The sequence below is a fragment of the Biomphalaria glabrata genome, chromosome 13, assembly GCF_947242115.1.
Source record: "Biomphalaria glabrata chromosome 13, xgBioGlab47.1, whole genome shotgun sequence".
Taxonomy (NCBI): domain Eukaryota; kingdom Metazoa; phylum Mollusca; class Gastropoda; family Planorbidae; genus Biomphalaria; species Biomphalaria glabrata.
The window spans coordinates 12,025,952-12,043,861 of NC_074723.1; the positions used below are offsets into that span (position 1 = coordinate 12,025,952).

The window sequence follows — 17,910 nt, forward strand, 5'->3', positions numbered from 1 at the left end:
AGTCAATCTAATTAACACAAAAATTTAAAAGGTAATTAAATTTCGTGTAAAATGTTCAACTATATTTTAATTCAGGAGAAATGCAGTAAGCAGTTCGCCAGAAATGTTTGCTTGAAGTGAATGTGAAGCCTTGTTCTGGAGTGTGCGTGTGTTTCCGATGTAACCATGAGTAAAACTAGGGCAGATAATCTGTTTGTATAAGCTAAAGAAATTCTGATGTAACCACGAGTAAGACTATCCTAATTGAGGTTATTGAGACGAACTGAAAGTTGAAGTGGAAGAAAGACGTGTAGTTTTTACAGTAAGTTGTATTTTGTTTAAATTGTTTCAAATATCACTTTCTCCCATACATCGAAGGTGTTTTATTTTTTTAAAAGCTCAAGTTTTATAAAGTTCATCACTAAGGAAGTAAATCACAGCGATGTACTTGGACTAGCTATCTGATGGAACGTAGGTGGCTTTGTTGTCATTAGTCTCAGTTAGGACAGACGACTTCAAAAATTGAGACTGAAAGGTTGTGTTATTGTAGCTAGATTTTGTTTAAAAATATTATTACTAAATTCTTGTACATTTGTGATGTGGCCATGGAGTTTGGCCACATCACAGGGTCCTCAGGGCTCGCAAAGACCTTCCTTCAGGGAACAGTACCAGGAAGAAGAAGAGGAAAACAGAGAAAGCGATGGGAAGACAACATCAAAGAATGGACAGGCCTATGAAATTCTATTCAAGGCGAAAGACAGAGATAAATGGAGAAATACGGTTGACAGATCCTGTGTGGTGCCCCAACGGTCCAACAGACTAAGGGATAGGTGAAGGTGAAGTACATTTATTTTATCTCATATCAACTTGATTTTGTCTATCTATAAGATAAAGCAGAAAGTAAGGCGTATGTATGTATGTATGTATGTATGTATGTATGTATGTATTGTATGTATTTATGTATGTATGTATGTATGTATGTATGTATGTATGTATGTATGTATGTATGTATGTATTGTATGTATGTATGTATGTATTTATGTATGTATGTATGTATGTATGTATGTATGTATGTATGTATGTATGTATCTCCCGAATAAAAATCAGAACCGATTGACCAATTTTGATAAAACTTGGCATACATGTTCCTGAGATCATGGCGGAGACCGTAGTATATTTTTAATGTCCCTCCCCTAACCGGAGGGCATACAAATAGACAGAAAGTACCTAATTGTATCCAAACATTGTTTAGAATTTAGAATCTCTCTCAAATCGCTTCCCACCCTAAACAAAATTCAATCCTTTGTTACACTAACCCTAGAGATTCAACGATGCATGGAGTGGCTGAGTAGTTTTTGAAATCACGCGCATCTCTCAGGTGAATGCAGCATAATAATGACCTTACTCACTCCGTGAGTTAAAGTTGTTTCACTTTGTAGCCCGCTGACAGTGCGCGCTGAGTGCCATGGTCACATGACAAGTGTCACAGCGCCATTGAGTGACAACGGATCGAACGGATTTTAAATCTGCTGCGCTGGGTTTGGCATACGCTCGTTGTAGCATCAAAAGGGGGATAACACGTGTGGCATTTTGCTTAGTCTTGGAGTTTGCAGTGAGTTCGGTGAGTCGTACAACGATGTGGTAGACCTACATCGATAATCTTTACTCTACATTTTTGGTCACGTTTTTCAGATTTACTTTAAAATCGTGTTCATTTAAATAGTATCTCATTAGTTGGAGAAATAGTTGTTGGAATTATAGTGGAAATACTACAAGCCAATGCAGGTGTTTGAATATTGAACTTTAGTTATATGTATATATATATTACATTACTTATTCTATTTTGTATGCACTAATAGTTTATTTTTTATATTAACAATTAACATTGATAATTTTAATAGATTTCACAAAGAAATCTATAATAGTATATAGCTATACATATAGTAAAAGAAAAGAAAAAAAAAAGATTCTTTATAAAATGAGCGTATCCAAGGGAAAGAACTCCGCCCTCACCACTATATCTCTCAACAATGTAGAAGTTATTTCCCTTATTTGATATAAAACAAAATAAGTAATTATCAATAAATAATTGACTAATTGGTTTATTTTTTTTTTTATTGATTCATGTTTTGTTAGGTACAATAAATAGTTTTTTTTTTAAAGTTTCAACTTGATCCGAAAGTGGGTGTGGGAGAAATCACGTGTACAATCCGTTCTACCAAACAGATAGACAAAGTTGATATAAGTTTTGTAGTAATGTTTCCTTGAGACCTTCAATATAGTCCCTTATGTCCAGTGTATTGTATAAGTCTATTGTTTAATAATGTCAAACAGATAAATAATGTCATACGTCAGTTAGTCAAGTAATTGTTTTGTAGTTTTAGTGAATTACGTGGTTAACCTACCTCATTTTGACCAATTCACGAATGGTTTAGACTCATTTTGATCAATTCACGAATGATTTGGCCTCATTTTGACCAGTTCACGAATGATTTAACCTCATTTTGAACTATTTCCTCATTTTATTTCAATGTAATTTCAACTAGAAGTTGTGTCATATTATAACTTAAGATTTTAACTGGACACTGGTGTTAATCATCAGGACTGTGGACTAATGCGTCATATGACGTAACATGTTGAAAACAAGTCATGTGGAATGATACGTTGGGTGAGAGGAACGTCGCCGGGACGGCTCTACAAAGCTTAGCAGTGGGTGTCATCAGTGCTGTGGCTGTGGTGGCCAACGTGTCGCTGTTTCTGGTGGTGCTGAACACGCGACACTTGCGCAACGAGTCCAACGTTTTGATCTTGAGCCTGTCCCTGGCAGATCTCCTCGTCTCAGCTGTCAGCATGCCAATAACCATGGCAACCATAATCTTTGGCACTTGGAAATTCACCAGGTAGGGGGCCTAATGTAGCCGACGTCACTATACTAGTTGTATAGATGAGTAGTCATATACATTTCCGAAACATGTACTTCACAAAATCGTCTATTTCCAACGCAAATGATCAAATGCGTATTCATTTAACATACAATCTTAGTTCATATTGCCCACCCCTCCCAAAGAAAATACCAATGCTTCAAACATCATTAATGTTTTATCGTGTTACAAATCATGATAGAATAGATGTTATAAATTCTGTTTCAACTTTAATGTTAAGCGAATTACTAAAATTACTCAAACTAAATTATGCGAAATACACTATTTAAAAACAAATGTGTAAAAAAAAAATAACAATTACCGTGTGATTAAAAATTTGAACCACTGGGCTTCAGATCTATTACCATTACCCACCGGCTTCGCCCGTTAATGTGTTCCCAGGCTAAATATTGTTTATTCTTTTAGCCAGCTCACTCTATTACATTGAACTGGACCTAATCGTGAAATCGAGTATCACTTCTCTCCAGCCCGCCCACAACTCTCCTCCTTGACCTACAAGGTCTAGTGTTATTTACACTGTCTGACTTTTCTTCTGATTAGTAGTTATTTGAAATATTCGATTTGATCTATTGTGTTGTTGTTGTTTTTTTGTGGCATGGGTCCTTCATACAAATGCTCACATAATACTTTGGCCTTACCCCTCAACCTTTTTTTTCTTTGCAATTTCAATAAAACTGCCCCCATTTCTACAACCTCCCTTTTGGGCCGGGTATTCTGGTATATGTTACGTTTCATTGGAACGGCCGGCATAAATCACCCCCCCCCAAACACACTCTCTCGATGGCCTGTGAACTCTATATCACTTTTCTCTCCCCCTCCTTTTTGTCCCCCTCCACCCGCTCCTCAAAACATTTCAATTCAAGTATCTGTTACATCTATAGCACGGCCCCTCGCTTTTTGACGCTACTCCTTTCAAACACATTTTTTTTTCTCATTGAATTTGGTTACGAATATCACTAACCCCCACCCCCGCCCCCATTTTACGCCTTAGAAAATAGTGCTAAAAACATTGTAAAATATTTTCAGCAAAACATTTAATTAAATAATATTTGAAAGGCTCTCTGATGCTTCAAACATCATTAATGTTTTATCGTGTTAAAAATCATGATAGATTAGATGTTATAAATTCTTTTTCAACTTAAATGTTAAGCGAATTACTAACATGACTAAAACTAAATTATGCGAAATACACTATTTAAAAACAAATGTGTAAAAAAAAAAAAAATTATCGTGTAATTAAAAATTTGAACCACTGGCCTTCAGATCTAAAGACTGTTGCTCGACAGACTGAGCCAACCGAGTGTTATGTATATCAGAGAAAATTAAGCGCACAAAGTAAATGAAGTATAATATTGTCGTTTTCAAAATGTCGGATTGAAAAGAGTTGCTGGGTCTAAATTGCGAGTAAAGAGTCCAACGTCCATGCATTACAATTGTATGTGAATGTCATATGTCTAGTTTCAAATGGAGATGATTAATTGATGGCATTCGGTTTTTAAATAGAATCAGGACGTTGGTCAATTTGGTTTTCTAAATTATCGTCAAAACCTCTCGCGCCTAAATGGCTGTGCCATGACGACCACCGTGCCAATAAGGCTACGTCAAAACCGTTTAAATGGTCTTAAAATATATTCGATAGATATTCGTTATTTGTTCTTATTACTTCTATTTCAACTATGCATCTGAGATAAACTTTTATATAATACTTTGTCTTAGTAACTTTTTCACATATATCATAATTTTAAAACTCAGAACCACCTGCGTGGCAGTAGGCTACATCAACATGCTTACCTTCACGGCATCTGTCCAGTCACTAGCAGTCATCAGTGTTAACCGTTACGTCAAAATTTGTCGACCATCAAAGTTTGCAGACATCTACACCTACAAGAGTGTTCTAGGCATGTGTCTTGGTAAGACTTGTAAACGTTGTCTCAGAAATGATACAAACATTTTCTTTAGTATAATTAAATAACATGATGGTAGGAAGGGTTCGAACCCTAAACAATAGCATCGAAAATACGGAGTGCTTGCCACACGACCAGACAGCCAACCTTGAATCGGTGAGATGGTAATGCTTCATTTATTAAAGGTGAAAGATTTACAGGGCCTTGGAGAAATTCGCCCCTTCAAACCTGAAAAAAGACAGGTAGAATCAGATTGGCAAAGACGTACTACAACTTTATCTCGAGTCGACTTTGTGGCAAACAAATTTGCGGAAAACGAAAATAAAAGTTCCAACTTTAAGGGTTATCGTCCTTTTTTATTTTGTTCATTTCAGCTTTTTAAACATCAATACTAATGATCTGTATGTTTAATGCAATATAAAATAGTTCCCATAAATGACCATAGTAAAGTACCCCTTTCAGACTTTGCAATCTATAGGGCAGATGATATAAGGGTCATCTGTTTCTGTGGCCCACTGTTAACGAGGGTGTCAAGTGGCAAGCACAACGACCAACTGCTTTTACTTTTCCCCAACTAATGTCAGGTACCCATTAGAGCTGGGTGGACTGAGAGGAGCCCAAAGATCCCAAAATTAAAAATCCCAGTCTTCACCAGGATTCGAGCCCGGGACCCCCGGTTCGATAGCCAAGCGCTGTAAAGCTCATCCGCCGCGCCCCCTAAATGACCATATCAACAGTTCAACATTAAATGAAGACTAATTTGACTCTCGACAAATAAAACCTTCATATTACAATTTGAAACCAGTGTTAACCCAATAGAATAACAAGGTTACTAAGACAGTTTGTGTGAAAACACAAACTCAAAATCGGTCCCCGAAGTGGTCCACCCATGAAGGTAAAAAGGCAAGTTTCAATATTTTCAGAAAGAACATCAGAATGAAATTCTATCAAAGACAAATGACAGAGAAAAATGGAGAAAAAGGGGTTGACAGATCTTGTGTGGTGCCCCAGCGGTCCAGCAGACCAAAGGCTTGGTGAAAGTGAAAGTGAAGTTAGATGTGAACCTGGCCTTACTGATGTCTTACAAATGTATATGTATAGTTCGTCCATCGTGGTTCGATGATGACCACTTTGTCATCCAGGCTGAGGGGTTTGCACTGGAGTTTTATGCCTCCTCATGTGGCTGGTGAGACCTATGTGAACCCAGAATGTTCGGCCGCACACTGGGCAGGTTTTTCCAGCTGGAACTAGTGTCGTTTGCCTTGCTTTTCTTCTCTGGCGTTTTCCTTCTGCCAGCGTTGTTCTCTTTTCCTCAGCAACCTGTGCACCAGTTTTCACAGCGCGACGCCATCATGCTCTGTCTCCCAGGTGCCTGGGTCTATGCTGAACGCCTTCAGAGAAGCTTTGAGGGTGTCCCTGAAGCGCTTTCTTTGACCACCTGGCGAGCGCTTACCTTCGATTAGTTGGCCATACAAGAGTCGTTTAGGGATGCGGTGGTCTTCCATTCTACAGACGTGTCCTGCCCATCACAGCTGGGACTGCATCAGGATTGTGAGGATGCTTTGGAGACCCGCTCTTCGAAGGACTTCAGTATCTGGTATTTTGTCTTGCCATTTGACATTCAGTATTTTTCTCAGACATGTCATGTGGAAGTAGTTTAGTTACTTTGCGTGTTTTCTGTACACTGTCCATGTTTCTGAGGCATAGAGCAATGTAGGGAGGATGACGGCTCTATAGACTCCTAGCTTTGTATTTGTATTGATACCACGTCTGTTCCAGACATTTTTAGAGAGTCTTCCATAGGATGCACTGGCCTTGGTCAATTTCACTATCGATTTTTCCGTTTCTGGAAAGTGTGCTGCCAAGATATGTGAATTTGTCCACTGCTTTTATATCCTGTCCATTTATAATGAATATCTAATGGACCTAGTTTTGTAAAGGGTCAATCTCTTATTCAAATCTTCCAAAAAAAAAACATATCCGTAAAAAAAAAAAAAAAAAAAAAAAAATATGTGAAATATGGCCCGGGGTTTTATATAGGCGATAATATGAATGACTATTTATTAATTGTTGTTTTAAATTCTATCTAACTTATATGCATACTAAATATATTTTTTCTCTTTAAAAAAATAGTTAACATTTCTTATGTAAAGGTAGTAGTTACTATGACAGAACTTATTTAACTTAGCAATACAAATGTAAAAAAAAATATTTTTTTGACTCAAAATTTAAAACCGTTTGCATAAATACGTTAAAAATATGGTAAATAGTAATCTCCCCTACTAAAGAGCCTACTGTGTTTGTTACTATTAATAGTGAGTAGTTGTAAAAGTGGTTTATTTTTATGAAAAATCTGTTTGCATAGATAATTTTTAAAATTAGATTTTTGGAAAAGAAAAAAGTAGCTGTTGCATCAGAACTTTGAATGATCTAATATATCATGATGTCCGATTTTCATTTTCATTTTCTCTTCTAGTTTCTGAGATCAAAACGGGACGGACGGCGGACGGACAGACGGACGGACGGACAGACAGGCCACACAAAACTAATAGCGTCTTTTCCCCTTTCGATGGCCGCTATTTTTTTTTTCGTTTTCTGAAAAGGTTAGGAGAATAATGAGAAAACAAATTGTTTCTTTGCCTTTTTGTTTTAAATACTATACTACTACAATAGTCAACCTCAAGTTATTACATTTTGCTAAGTTGTTGTTCAGTAATGACGTCTGCAATATTAACGGCAGATCGATTGTCGTCTTCTGTCAAATCACTTTCCCATCATTCTTAGCGCGATATTCAAATTCTGCCATATTAGAGATAGACGACGGCCAAGAATGTATTGATTCCTACTTCTTTTTAAAAACCATTCAAAGTCACTGACAGATGTTTTTTTTTTACTTTTTAAAAGTAATTTAACATTTTCTGGGAGAGAGAGAGAGCGTGAGAGGGGGGGGAGAACAGAGAGAATGACAGACAGAGACAAAGAAGAAATGAGTAAATGTAAGATGTACTGTTCCACAGATACTCAAATAAACGGGGAGAACGGAATTAAATCGATGGTAGGGGACCAAAAGGTGCTAGAGAGGAAATGCAAGGGAGATAAAGATAAAAAAGTTCTGAGCGGAGAGTTAGAAGCAAAAAGAGATAGAAGAGAAATAGAGATAGAAGAGAGAAAGAAAGAAAGAAATGGAGATTGGGAAACTAAAATTTTTTTATTAAAAAAAAAAAAAAAAAAAAAAAAGGCTTACACAGGGGAAAGAACTGCACATTTACAGCCATATAATTCAATACTGTAAGATTTATTTCCCTTTTCAATACGAAAAAAATTAATTACCACTAATTAATAGTTTTGGTTAATTGTTGGGTATTTTTTAATTATTGATTCATTTTTTGAAAGAAACAATTAATAATTGTGCAAAGTTTCAACTTATCATGAGACTTGAAAGTGTACACATTTTCTCCAGACAGACAGAAGGAGGGAGTTGATATAAGCTTTGTAAAAAGTGTTAGAAGTCCACTGCCATCTTTACTAAATCCATTTCTTAGTAGAAAAGATTGTTCTTAATGATGACTACTCTTTGAGACGTGCAAATACCTTCTGTCTTCCTTTTGTAGCCTACTAGATCTAATCGCTTTGTAGTGATCAGGCCAAAGTTCATGTTTTAAATAGTTCCTTCTTCTTCTAGTCCCGTTCCCTTTCTTTCCCTTATAAACAAACAGCATGACCACAATCAACAATTTGTCGCCTTTTGAAAAACAGAAATATTGATTAGAACTTGACATGTCTTTTTTTAAAACTATATTTTTTTAAAAAGTCTCTTCCAATGCAGTGAATGTTCACATGTAGTTTATATAATGGATGCTAACAATCCATTACAGTGTCACGGGTGATGGCAGTTTAAAATGAAGTCTTAATCCTTACGTTTATTATTCATGTTTAAAGAGTTGCAGTCAGCAAAATGAATACATGGTAATAGTTAAAGTTTGTTTCGTAAAAAAAATTAGTCTTTTGAACTTGTTCCGACTTCTCGCCTTGTAAGATTCATACATTTAAAACCATCGTTGGCCTAAACAATGAAACTAGTGGTTAAAATATATCGATTGCCTTGCTAATTTTTTTGTTAGCTGGATGGCGTTTTTTTTTTCTCAGTCAGATAACAATTCTAGATCCTTTAGTAAACAAGCACCAGGGATGAAGTTGTTTTTAAATCTAAAAGCTTCTTTTTTTTTTTTTAGTTGCTTTTTTTTTCATGAGGTGACACAGCAAATTTAAACATTTTATAGATCTATTTTTTTTTTTATTCTATACACAGTGTGTCGAATGTTTCATTTTTCGTTCTTCCTAAACAATTGGTATTTTAGCAAATGTTTTGCTGGGCTCTACAAGTTCTATAACTTATCTCAATGAAAATGGTTTTCTCTTACTTTGCTTACTTGTGAAACGGAATCTCCCCACTCTCCCATTTTTGAGCTCGTTTGTCTCCCTTTAGCTTCGAGCACCATTGGTCATGAAGATGTGAATAAACAAACTTACACATGATTAAATATTGAATATATAGAGATATAGATAGATATAGATAGATAGATTGATTGATTATTGATATGTACTAATCACAGAACTATATATCCACGCAAAGTCATGAAATAAAGCCATTTTAAAACAAATTTCGACAATGCGAAAAAAGACTAGTGTTCCATAAAATTAAAACAGCTTAAGTTATAAAAGATCTTTAGGCCTAATTAGAATCACTTGCATGGTCCCACCCATATATATGCTGGCCTAATTAAACGTGAATTCCACCCAGACAGAAAGTCGGGGTGAGTTACTATATGCTTTTTAAAAATTTAAGGTTACTTTCCTATTCAAATTTATGATAAATGTATATACGTAATGGGGAGGAGGTTAAGAAATGGAAGAACTGATCGTAAAACCTTTGGTGCCCCAACCATCCCAATCTGGAGGGCAGATGACATGAGATTGACTAGCAATGACTAGAGTAGATTATTCTGTATCTAATTGTTCTATTGCTACTATTTAAATGTTAATACTATATGTTTGTTGTTTCAGGAGTGTGGCTAGTATCGGGTGTTGTATCCATGCCACCTCTGATTGGCTGGGCCGCCTACTCTTATTTGCCCAACTCGTTCATCTGCTTCTGCGAGTGGCAGACGTCAGCCAGTTACGCTTTCTTCATGGTCGGGTTCTGCTTCTGCTTGCCTTGCGCGGCCATGACCTTTTGCAACGTGGGCATTCTCAGGGCCTATATAAGAAGCAAGAAGACAGTGGACAGTTTCGGGGAAAAGTTTGCGCCCCATGTGAGCGGAAAAGAAATACACAACAAACAGATCGATGGAGGCGAACCTAACATACGTGAAAACAGGCAACTTGCTGAAGGAAGCCATCTTCCTAGGAACAGGATCGAGGCAGCAGACAAACTGGAGTTGCAAAAGTCGGACGAACACAATGGGAAGCCCCGAAATAATGTTTGTTTTGATAGCTATGACCAAAAGGCAACGAACAAAGAAAAAGAAGATAATATAAAAACAAACTTTAATTCTAAGAAAAAATGTGAAGATAATTTAATCATGTCCCACAACTCCGTAGTTCCTCATTCATCGAAGTGTCAGAATGTAAATGAAAATTATCTTCCCTTTGCTCGCTCTAATAACGCCCAACCAAGCATTGGCCCTGATTCTGTAAGTATTACCAGCAGATCGATAGAGGCGGAGATAGAAAATATTAGAGCAGAAACACCCGCGGTCAGCGATGACAAGATAAAAGAAGCAGGCGTTAAATCAGAAGCAGAACTGGTGCACGTGAAATTAGCCCAGTGCACGCAGACTGAGATTAAGGTCGCGTTTCCTCATGGAAGTAAGATGGTCGTTGATGAAACTCAAGTCTCTCCTTCATCTACCGCTTCAATGAACAGCTTAACTCAAGTAACAGGCCAGCTTCCAAAAGTTACAGTATGCTCTAATGGTCATTCAGAAGGAACCAATGACAAGTTGAAACACAGGATGCATACATTATGTCGGCCGTCATGCCCGTCAGATTCTAAAAACGGAATACGTTCGGGCAACTTTAAAACCATTAGCCCGTGGCACAAAAATAAAACTATTCATAAGAGTACTCTTACCAAAATCAACGTTATGTGGGAACCAGTGGTTGACTTAACATTCAATTCCTTATCAATGAAGGAACAAGGCTGCGTCAAGGAGAATAAAGACAATGATAGGATTTCAAATATTGACCTGATAACCAAAGGCAATCCTAACTCAGATACAAAGATACCCAGTTGCTGTAAAGTTAGGAAGAAATCGAAGCGAGTTAGTTTTAAAATGTTTTCTTTCGAGAGCTGGTTACTGGACTGCCAACGAATATCAAGAAAATGTGTGACGTTTAAAAATATTCCTTCAATCATCAATACGCATACACGTTTTTGGAGCAGTACTAAAAAATGTCCAACTTTTTTCAGAAGTGTGAAACATAAACGATCCTTAAAAACTGTTCAAAAAAATCGAATTTCTCGGAGGAAGTGCCACAGAGCTCGCATTTTTCTTTGGCACAATTTAAAATGTGATGAAGTTGTTGAAAGCAGAAACATTTTCTTAAAGTCCAATAAAAAGGTTGATTGTTTGAGAATCAATTTTCTTTCTGAAAACGAGGATTCCAACTTTGAATATCTTAACACTGTGAACTCAGTGTCTTCTCCAAATTTAGCTTCTGGTTCAGTAAGCCCTGATCACATCACTAAAACATCTGCTAATAAGATATTCCCTTTCAGAAACAGGATTCATGTTATGCCTTTGCGGGAATTTGGCAGTAATAAAACTGATCCCGAGTACACGTCCTTAGAATTGAATTGTTCCTCAGAAACTACAAAAAGTCCAAGCTCTGGGACCATCAAAAGCCTCAAGCATGTCTCAGAAAAGTCAACATCTCCTCAGCGACTGTCAGCTGATGTAAGAAAGTCGATGTTGTCTAGTTCGTCTCCTCAAAACAATATTGAGTCCAGACCAACTTTAAGACTCTGTGTGAACTCTAGAAAAGCGAGGCCCACTGTAAACGTGAACAGCTTACAGAGATCTACCCTACGCTCAAGGACTAAATCAGAACGTAGAAAGATGGAAGAATTTCAACTAGCCGCGAGTTTACTGACTGTGATTCTGCTGTTCATCGTCTGCTGGTTCCCATACTGCGTCTCCATGTTCTTGGTCATCTTTTCACCGGAGCGCTCATCCGTAGCACTGGACTTAACATCTCTGTGTCTGGGCTACTTCAACAGTTGTTTGAATCCCATTGTATACGGTGTCATGAACACCAAATTTAAAATGGCTTACAAGCGTCTACTGCTGTCTGTCATAAGTCCATTCCGGTTTCGACGAAAGTTAGATTTCATTGGAAAGTCCACAAAAGGAAGAACCGCTGACCATTTGACTTTAGCTACTGTCACATCTATGCAATGAACTTACAAAATGGGAAAGATTTGGATACAAAAGAATCAACGTGTTAAAACAGTGACTAAGTATTTTTAGGGAGAGTGACTCAGAGAGGCAGAAAGACGGAAAAAGAAACAAAGTCACAGAGAAGTCACAGAGAATGATGCAGGCATTGAGAGAGAGAGAGAGAGAGAGAGAGAGAGAGAGAGAGAAAGAGGCTGACAGACTGACATAGAGATTGACATGTCACAGAGAATGATGCAGGCATTGAGTTTCAAAGAATGATACAGAGAGAGACTGACTGACTGACATAGAGATTGACATGTCACAAAGAATGATGCAGGCATTGAGTTTCAAAGAATGATACAGAGAGAGACTGACTGACTGACATCGAGATTGACATGTCACAGAGAATGATGCAGACATCGAAAGACACTGAAAAAGAGAATCATAGAGAAGGAGAGAGAGAGAGAGAGAAAGAGAGAAACTGACTGACTGATTGACTGACTGACTAAGAGATTGACATGTCACAGAGAATGATGCAGACATCGAAAGACACTGAAAAAGAGAATCATAGAGAAGGAGGGAGAGAGAGAAAGAGATAAACTGACTGACTGATTGACTGACTGACAAAGAGATTGACATGTCACAGAGAATGATGCATGCATTCAAAAGACACCGAAAGAGAAAATCAGAGAGAGAGACTGATTGACAGACTGAGAGATTTAGATAGTGATGTTAAAGAGAGAAATAAAAGAGAGAGAGAGAGAGAGAGAGGGAATGATAAAGAGTACTGAGACAATTACTGAGAGAAACAGAACGAACAATACGAAAGAAACGCAACGAAAAACAATATAGAGTATGGAGAGAAAATGAGACTGACAAAACTAAACTAAAATTATTTTCATTTTGTTTAGGAAACTGTAACTTGGAAGAGTTTTTTTTTTATTACTTTACTTTAACCCAAGTTGTTTTATATAATGCATAAAACTAGAAACCATATAGTCTCATAAATCCTATGGTTTCAACAATCTTCCTTAACCCTCGGACTCTTCAGTCATTGCAAACTTCTATCAACACAGAATTTCCTTTGTACCACAATCAACACCAACTAGCTGTTTGGTGTATCCGGTGGACAGACTAAAGGAAGTGTACTGAAGGTGTCGTGTTTTTTTTTTAATGTAATTTATTTTTATTTTTTTTAATTTCATGCATTTGTTAGCACTGCAGAATGTTCTGCCGTTTGTAGGTCACTCTTGGTTCAAACACTGAAGTTGAATTGAACGTCCTTGGAATTTCTTGTGATGTTTTCACATAGAGTGCAAACAGGTCCAAACACAAGTAGTGCTGCTGCCTATTGCTTTAACTTTCTAAATAAAATTGCTAAAAAAATACAATGTTCTTAGTTTAGAGATATGAATGAAATGCGCAATGGGTAAACAGACCCAGCAGTGACCTACTTATTTTGTCAAATGAACACAAAAAACGCATAGTTAATGTTCTCAGGATGTTGTTAACTTTAATCTTGAATTTGTTTTCTGTCAAGTGTCCTTCTTAAACATTGACTGTTGAATTATGAATATTTTTAATTACATTGTCGTCATTTCAATTGTTATTGTTGAAAAATTGTTTATCACACTGTGTCATGGCTGACTTTTCTACTCTTCTATTTTAGTCTTATTTTTTGTATTGTCTCTTTCAGTTACTTAAAAGGGGTGGGGGTTGAAATGTCTTAATTATCTGAATCACTTCAAACAGCAATACAATTCTCTTTTTTTTTCGACCTTTTAACACTTTTTTTTACTTGCCTGATTCATTTCGCTTTTTTATTTAAATTAGCGATTTTTATTACTTTTTTATTAAGATTTTTTTGTACATTCAATTTACATTTAATTCTAATTAATTCCATAAAAATGTGTTACCTAAAACAAAGTTTAAATGTTTTTGTTTTACTTAATAGGTTCTTTGAATTAAATTTGACGATAGTAAGTGTGGTCCATTTTTTTTCTCCTCATAGTGGCCCTTGGACACAAGGACTTTTACTTTGCCTCTTTTGTGGGCTTTCTTTCCTGCCTCTTGGTCCATTTTGTTTTATTCAGTAGAAGATAAGACAAAGTAGTAAGTCCCATGTTTTCACAACGATTAAGGTTAACATTGTTCAGAAATAGTTCAAACTTGATGTCTATTGTTCTCTGTTGTAGACGCTTGTACAAACACCTGTATCCAACTTGCCAAAAGAACGAGGTCCTTGAAATGGGGATTCTTATTAAAGGGACTGTCTTTTAATGGAAGCCAAATCATTCCGAGAAACATAATGCTAAATGTTTATGTTCGTGCGTTTACCATTAGATAAGATGAAATTATAGCAATGATATTTACGGCTCAGTAGAAGGGCTATCTAATCCTTAATTCCTTTTTAGCAAAATGTTTTGTGAATAAAATAGGTGACAGGTTCACTGGTGTCAGATATTTATTAATAACTGTGGCATTCAATCTATTTGTATCTCAAATTCTTATTTGACAACACAACACATTATATATTATGTAAACAGAATATTTATTGACTGATCCCTTACTGGCGTCTTTATAATGAACACGTGAACTGATAATGTAAACCTTATTGAATGGTAGCATGGAACATATTACAATTAGAAACAGATTCAATGCAATAGCAAATATATATCTTTAAAAAGTCACACAATTCTTCTCAATGTACTTTCGTTTGCTCGTTCAAAACAAAACAAAAAACAAACATCGTGCAGCAAGAGAAAGTGTTGTCTTTATGTATAACTAAATAACTTTTGTCTTTATGTATAACTAAATAACTTGTGTCTTTATGTATAACTAAATAACTTTTGTCTTTATGTATAACTAAATAACTTTTGTTTTAGATAGACTATAGAACGTAGCTCATTGTTATATTATAATTGTAACTTATTTCTTTCTGAGTTTTAGGAAAACAATTATTCTTTTATTTATATCTCTTTATATATTGAAATAAAAAAATGAGTTTTCATTTACAATTTTGACTGTTGTGTTTACATTTAGTTGTGTGTGACTTGTATAGTAGTTATGTATTAGTTATATATTCGATTTTATTCATGCAGGATAAAAGAAATCAATAAAATGTATTTTAAAACTAAAAAAGAAGTAATGATCATAAAAAGAAAAAAAAAGGGGGGGGGGGAGATATCATTTCATTTAAAAAAATTGAAACATACATTTTATTATTTTTAAGCAAGCCTCTATTTGTGCCTACTAGAAGTGACTATGTCAATGGCTGGTAGACTGAACAATGCAGTATCCAGAGTGACATCTATTTATACACTAACCTACATCTTGTTCTCAGACGACATTAAACAACATTTAAACCATATGTATACAAATGAGTTTCTTGAAACTCTTGTAACTTTCTACTTCGAATGTTGATAATTTTGTTGTTATTTATTTTGTCTCTTTAACAAAGAATACTATTTCCAGAGAAGAAACATAACAAGTGGTCTCTTATCTTACTTAGAGTTCATCTCCTGGTAAAATAGTATTACTACATGTCCCTTGCCTGGCCCAAGGGCATCAATACGGATGTGAATATTTTATTTAATGTTGTAAACAAACACATGAAGGACACTTATGAAGAGATTGACAATAAAAAAAAGTTTTGTGAAATAAAGAGAAAAAAAAACATTAGTGACGTTGCAGGACCAACCTCTCCAATGCCAACATCGGCACTTCAAATGTCAGAGAGAAGATGACAGCCAGCAGATATGTCAGAGATAGATTCCCGATGTAGTTATACACCTGGGAGGAAAGAAAGAAAAGAAAACATCACTTTACCTGGTTATAAGTGCTCCCTCTCTCTCTGTCTCTCTCTGTTTATCTCTCTCTCTCTGTCTTTCACTCTCCCTCTCTCTCTCTCTCTGTCTTTCACTCTCCCTCTCTCTCTCTCTCTTTCTCTCTCTGTTTCTCTCTCTCTGTCTATAACTCTCCCTCTCTTTCTCTCTATCTTTCTCTCTTTGTTTATCTCTCTCTCTCTCTCTCTGTCTATAACTCTCTCTCTCTCTTTTGCCCCCCCCCCTTTTTTCTCTCTCTCTCACTGTCTCCATCTCTCGCCCTCTCTCTTCCTTTCTTTTTCGATAAGTATTTACACAGAGTGATACGCAACCTCAAATTTATATAGAGACACACACATATACACAGACCAATCACAACACTGGTGTATATGTATTGATCATCAGACACGGACACAAATCACAACCAAGTGTCATTAATCATTGATTCTCCATTACCTCAGCGATTCTCAAACTTTTACTAGTGGTGGCCCCCTAAAGTAACAAAGAAAAGTACGCGTGCACCAGCTTAGCCAGCGGAGCTCCGACGCCAAGAATTTTCCTGTATTTTGACATCCATAAAATTATTTTCCTGGTGTCTACAACGCATTATTTCTCCTATTAAGTAATGGGCTGGTGAGATCAAGTTTAATTAAAGAGTGGAATGGGCCGATACCAAAGTGTGAGAGACAGCCGAGGTGCTGTATTAGGTGTATCGCTTGTAGCGAACATATATTGTCTACCGCAAAAGATATTAACACATCGATGGTACGATTACAAAAAGAAGTAAAACGGCTAGACTCTAGAATTGCATTGGTGACACGTACCGGAATTTCCTTTAAAAAAAAAAGTTTTCAAATCTCCTTGGCGACGCCTCTCAATAACGTTAAGAAAGCCTCAACTTAATGATTACTCGACGTCAATTAATTATTCAACATTGGTAATCATTTTGTTTTTACTATATTCATACTAAAAAAAAAAAAACTATAATGTTCATACAACAGATTATTTGTCCTTAAATAGAAATAAGAGCTGTTGTTTATTTGTTGTTACTGTTATGTTGTTTTTTTCACACGAAGAAACTAAAAAAAAAAAAAAAAAAAGACCTTATTGGGTATTGCTTTATCGTTATGATATGAGAACCGCTTTTACTACAATTGAATTCAGTAACTGGTAGATGAAGTAACAGGACCACTGTCAATATTTAATTAAGAATTCATGTTCTTTTTTTTTTAAATGACGTCATTTTGAATGTTCCGTTCAAAGTCCTTCCTGTTTTTGATGCGCTAAACTACAAACACCTGACACTAGATACAGCTGAATGAAAGTATTACTGCCTCTATTAGGCTGATAGAGTATGGCATACAATGGTGACCTACCATACTGATGTAGGCTGGATGGAGGTAGATGGTTGTTCTTCTGCTGTAGATGACGAACAGGATGACCAGGGGGTGTAACAAGTACACGGCGTAGGTCAGTCGAGAGAGGACTAGGAAAGGTTTCCAGCTCAGTATCGAGTTAGCTACACCTGACAATAGTCGGCAAGGGGAAATAATCACTATCATATTTCCGATAAAATGACAAAATGATCAACTATAGACATACTGTAATGTTAATGAATTTTCATTCAAAATAAACATATTACATTTCATGCTCAATAATACGTTTTAAAATGATTCTATAAATGATTAAATGGTGTAATTCTTTTACTTAGAAATCTCTAATATACATTGTATTATACATTTTACTACTCCTTATCTAATTGACATAGGCACATAGCCTTATCTAGTGGACATAAGCACATAGCCTTATCTAGTGGACA

The 17,910-nt window shown here is 36.1% G+C and overlaps 3 protein-coding genes across 3 annotated transcripts in view; 2 read left to right on the forward strand and 1 right to left on the reverse strand.

The window, feature by feature from the left end:
- The first annotated feature begins 2,628 nt into the window (after positions 1 to 2,628).
- LOC106071937 (thyrotropin-releasing hormone receptor-like) lies at positions 2,629 to 5,207 on the forward strand. Its single transcript, XM_056008357.1, has 3 exons — positions 2,629 to 2,879; positions 4,674 to 4,831; positions 5,200 to 5,207. Exons 1-3 carry the CDS (start codon positions 2,629 to 2,631, stop codon positions 5,205 to 5,207), a joined length of 417 nt encoding a protein of 138 aa, XP_055864332.1.
- Positions 5,208 to 9,902: 4,695 nt separating this feature from the next.
- On the forward strand, positions 9,903 to 12,341 carry LOC129922485 (uncharacterized). Its single transcript, XM_056008848.1, has one exon. The coding sequence runs from the start codon at positions 9,919 to 9,921 to the stop codon at positions 12,286 to 12,288; it is 2,370 nt and encodes a 789-aa protein (XP_055864823.1). The 5' UTR covers positions 9,903 to 9,918; the 3' UTR covers positions 12,289 to 12,341.
- Positions 12,342 to 15,662: 3,321 nt separating this feature from the next.
- Positions 15,663 to 17,910, reverse strand: part of LOC106077345 (O-acyltransferase like protein-like) — a 44,506-nt gene continuing 42,258 nt past the window's right edge. The window contains exons 18-19 of the mRNA XM_056007900.1: positions 17,468 to 17,616; positions 15,663 to 16,059 (exon numbers count right to left, since the gene is read on the reverse strand). Of these exons, the coding sequence (XP_055863875.1) occupies positions 15,946 to 16,059; positions 17,468 to 17,616 (263 nt within the window). The 3' untranslated portion in view covers positions 15,663 to 15,945. The remainder of the gene's footprint in view (positions 16,060 to 17,467; positions 17,617 to 17,910) is intronic.

What these genes read in the sequence shown, in the direction of transcription:
- LOC106071937 (XM_056008357.1), top strand. Translation starts at nt 2,629, where the DNA reads ATGTGGAATGATACGTTGGGTGAGAGGAACGTCGCCGGGACGGCTCTA. An exon ending in GGCACTTGGAAATTCACCAG is followed by an intron (nt 2,880 to 4,673) that starts GTAGGGGGCCTA and finishes TTTAAAACTCAG; the next exon opens with AACCACCTGCGTGGCAGTAG.
- LOC129922485 (XM_056008848.1), top strand. Translation starts at nt 9,919, where the DNA reads ATGCCACCTCTGATTGGCTGGGCCGCCTACTCTTATTTGCCCAACTCG.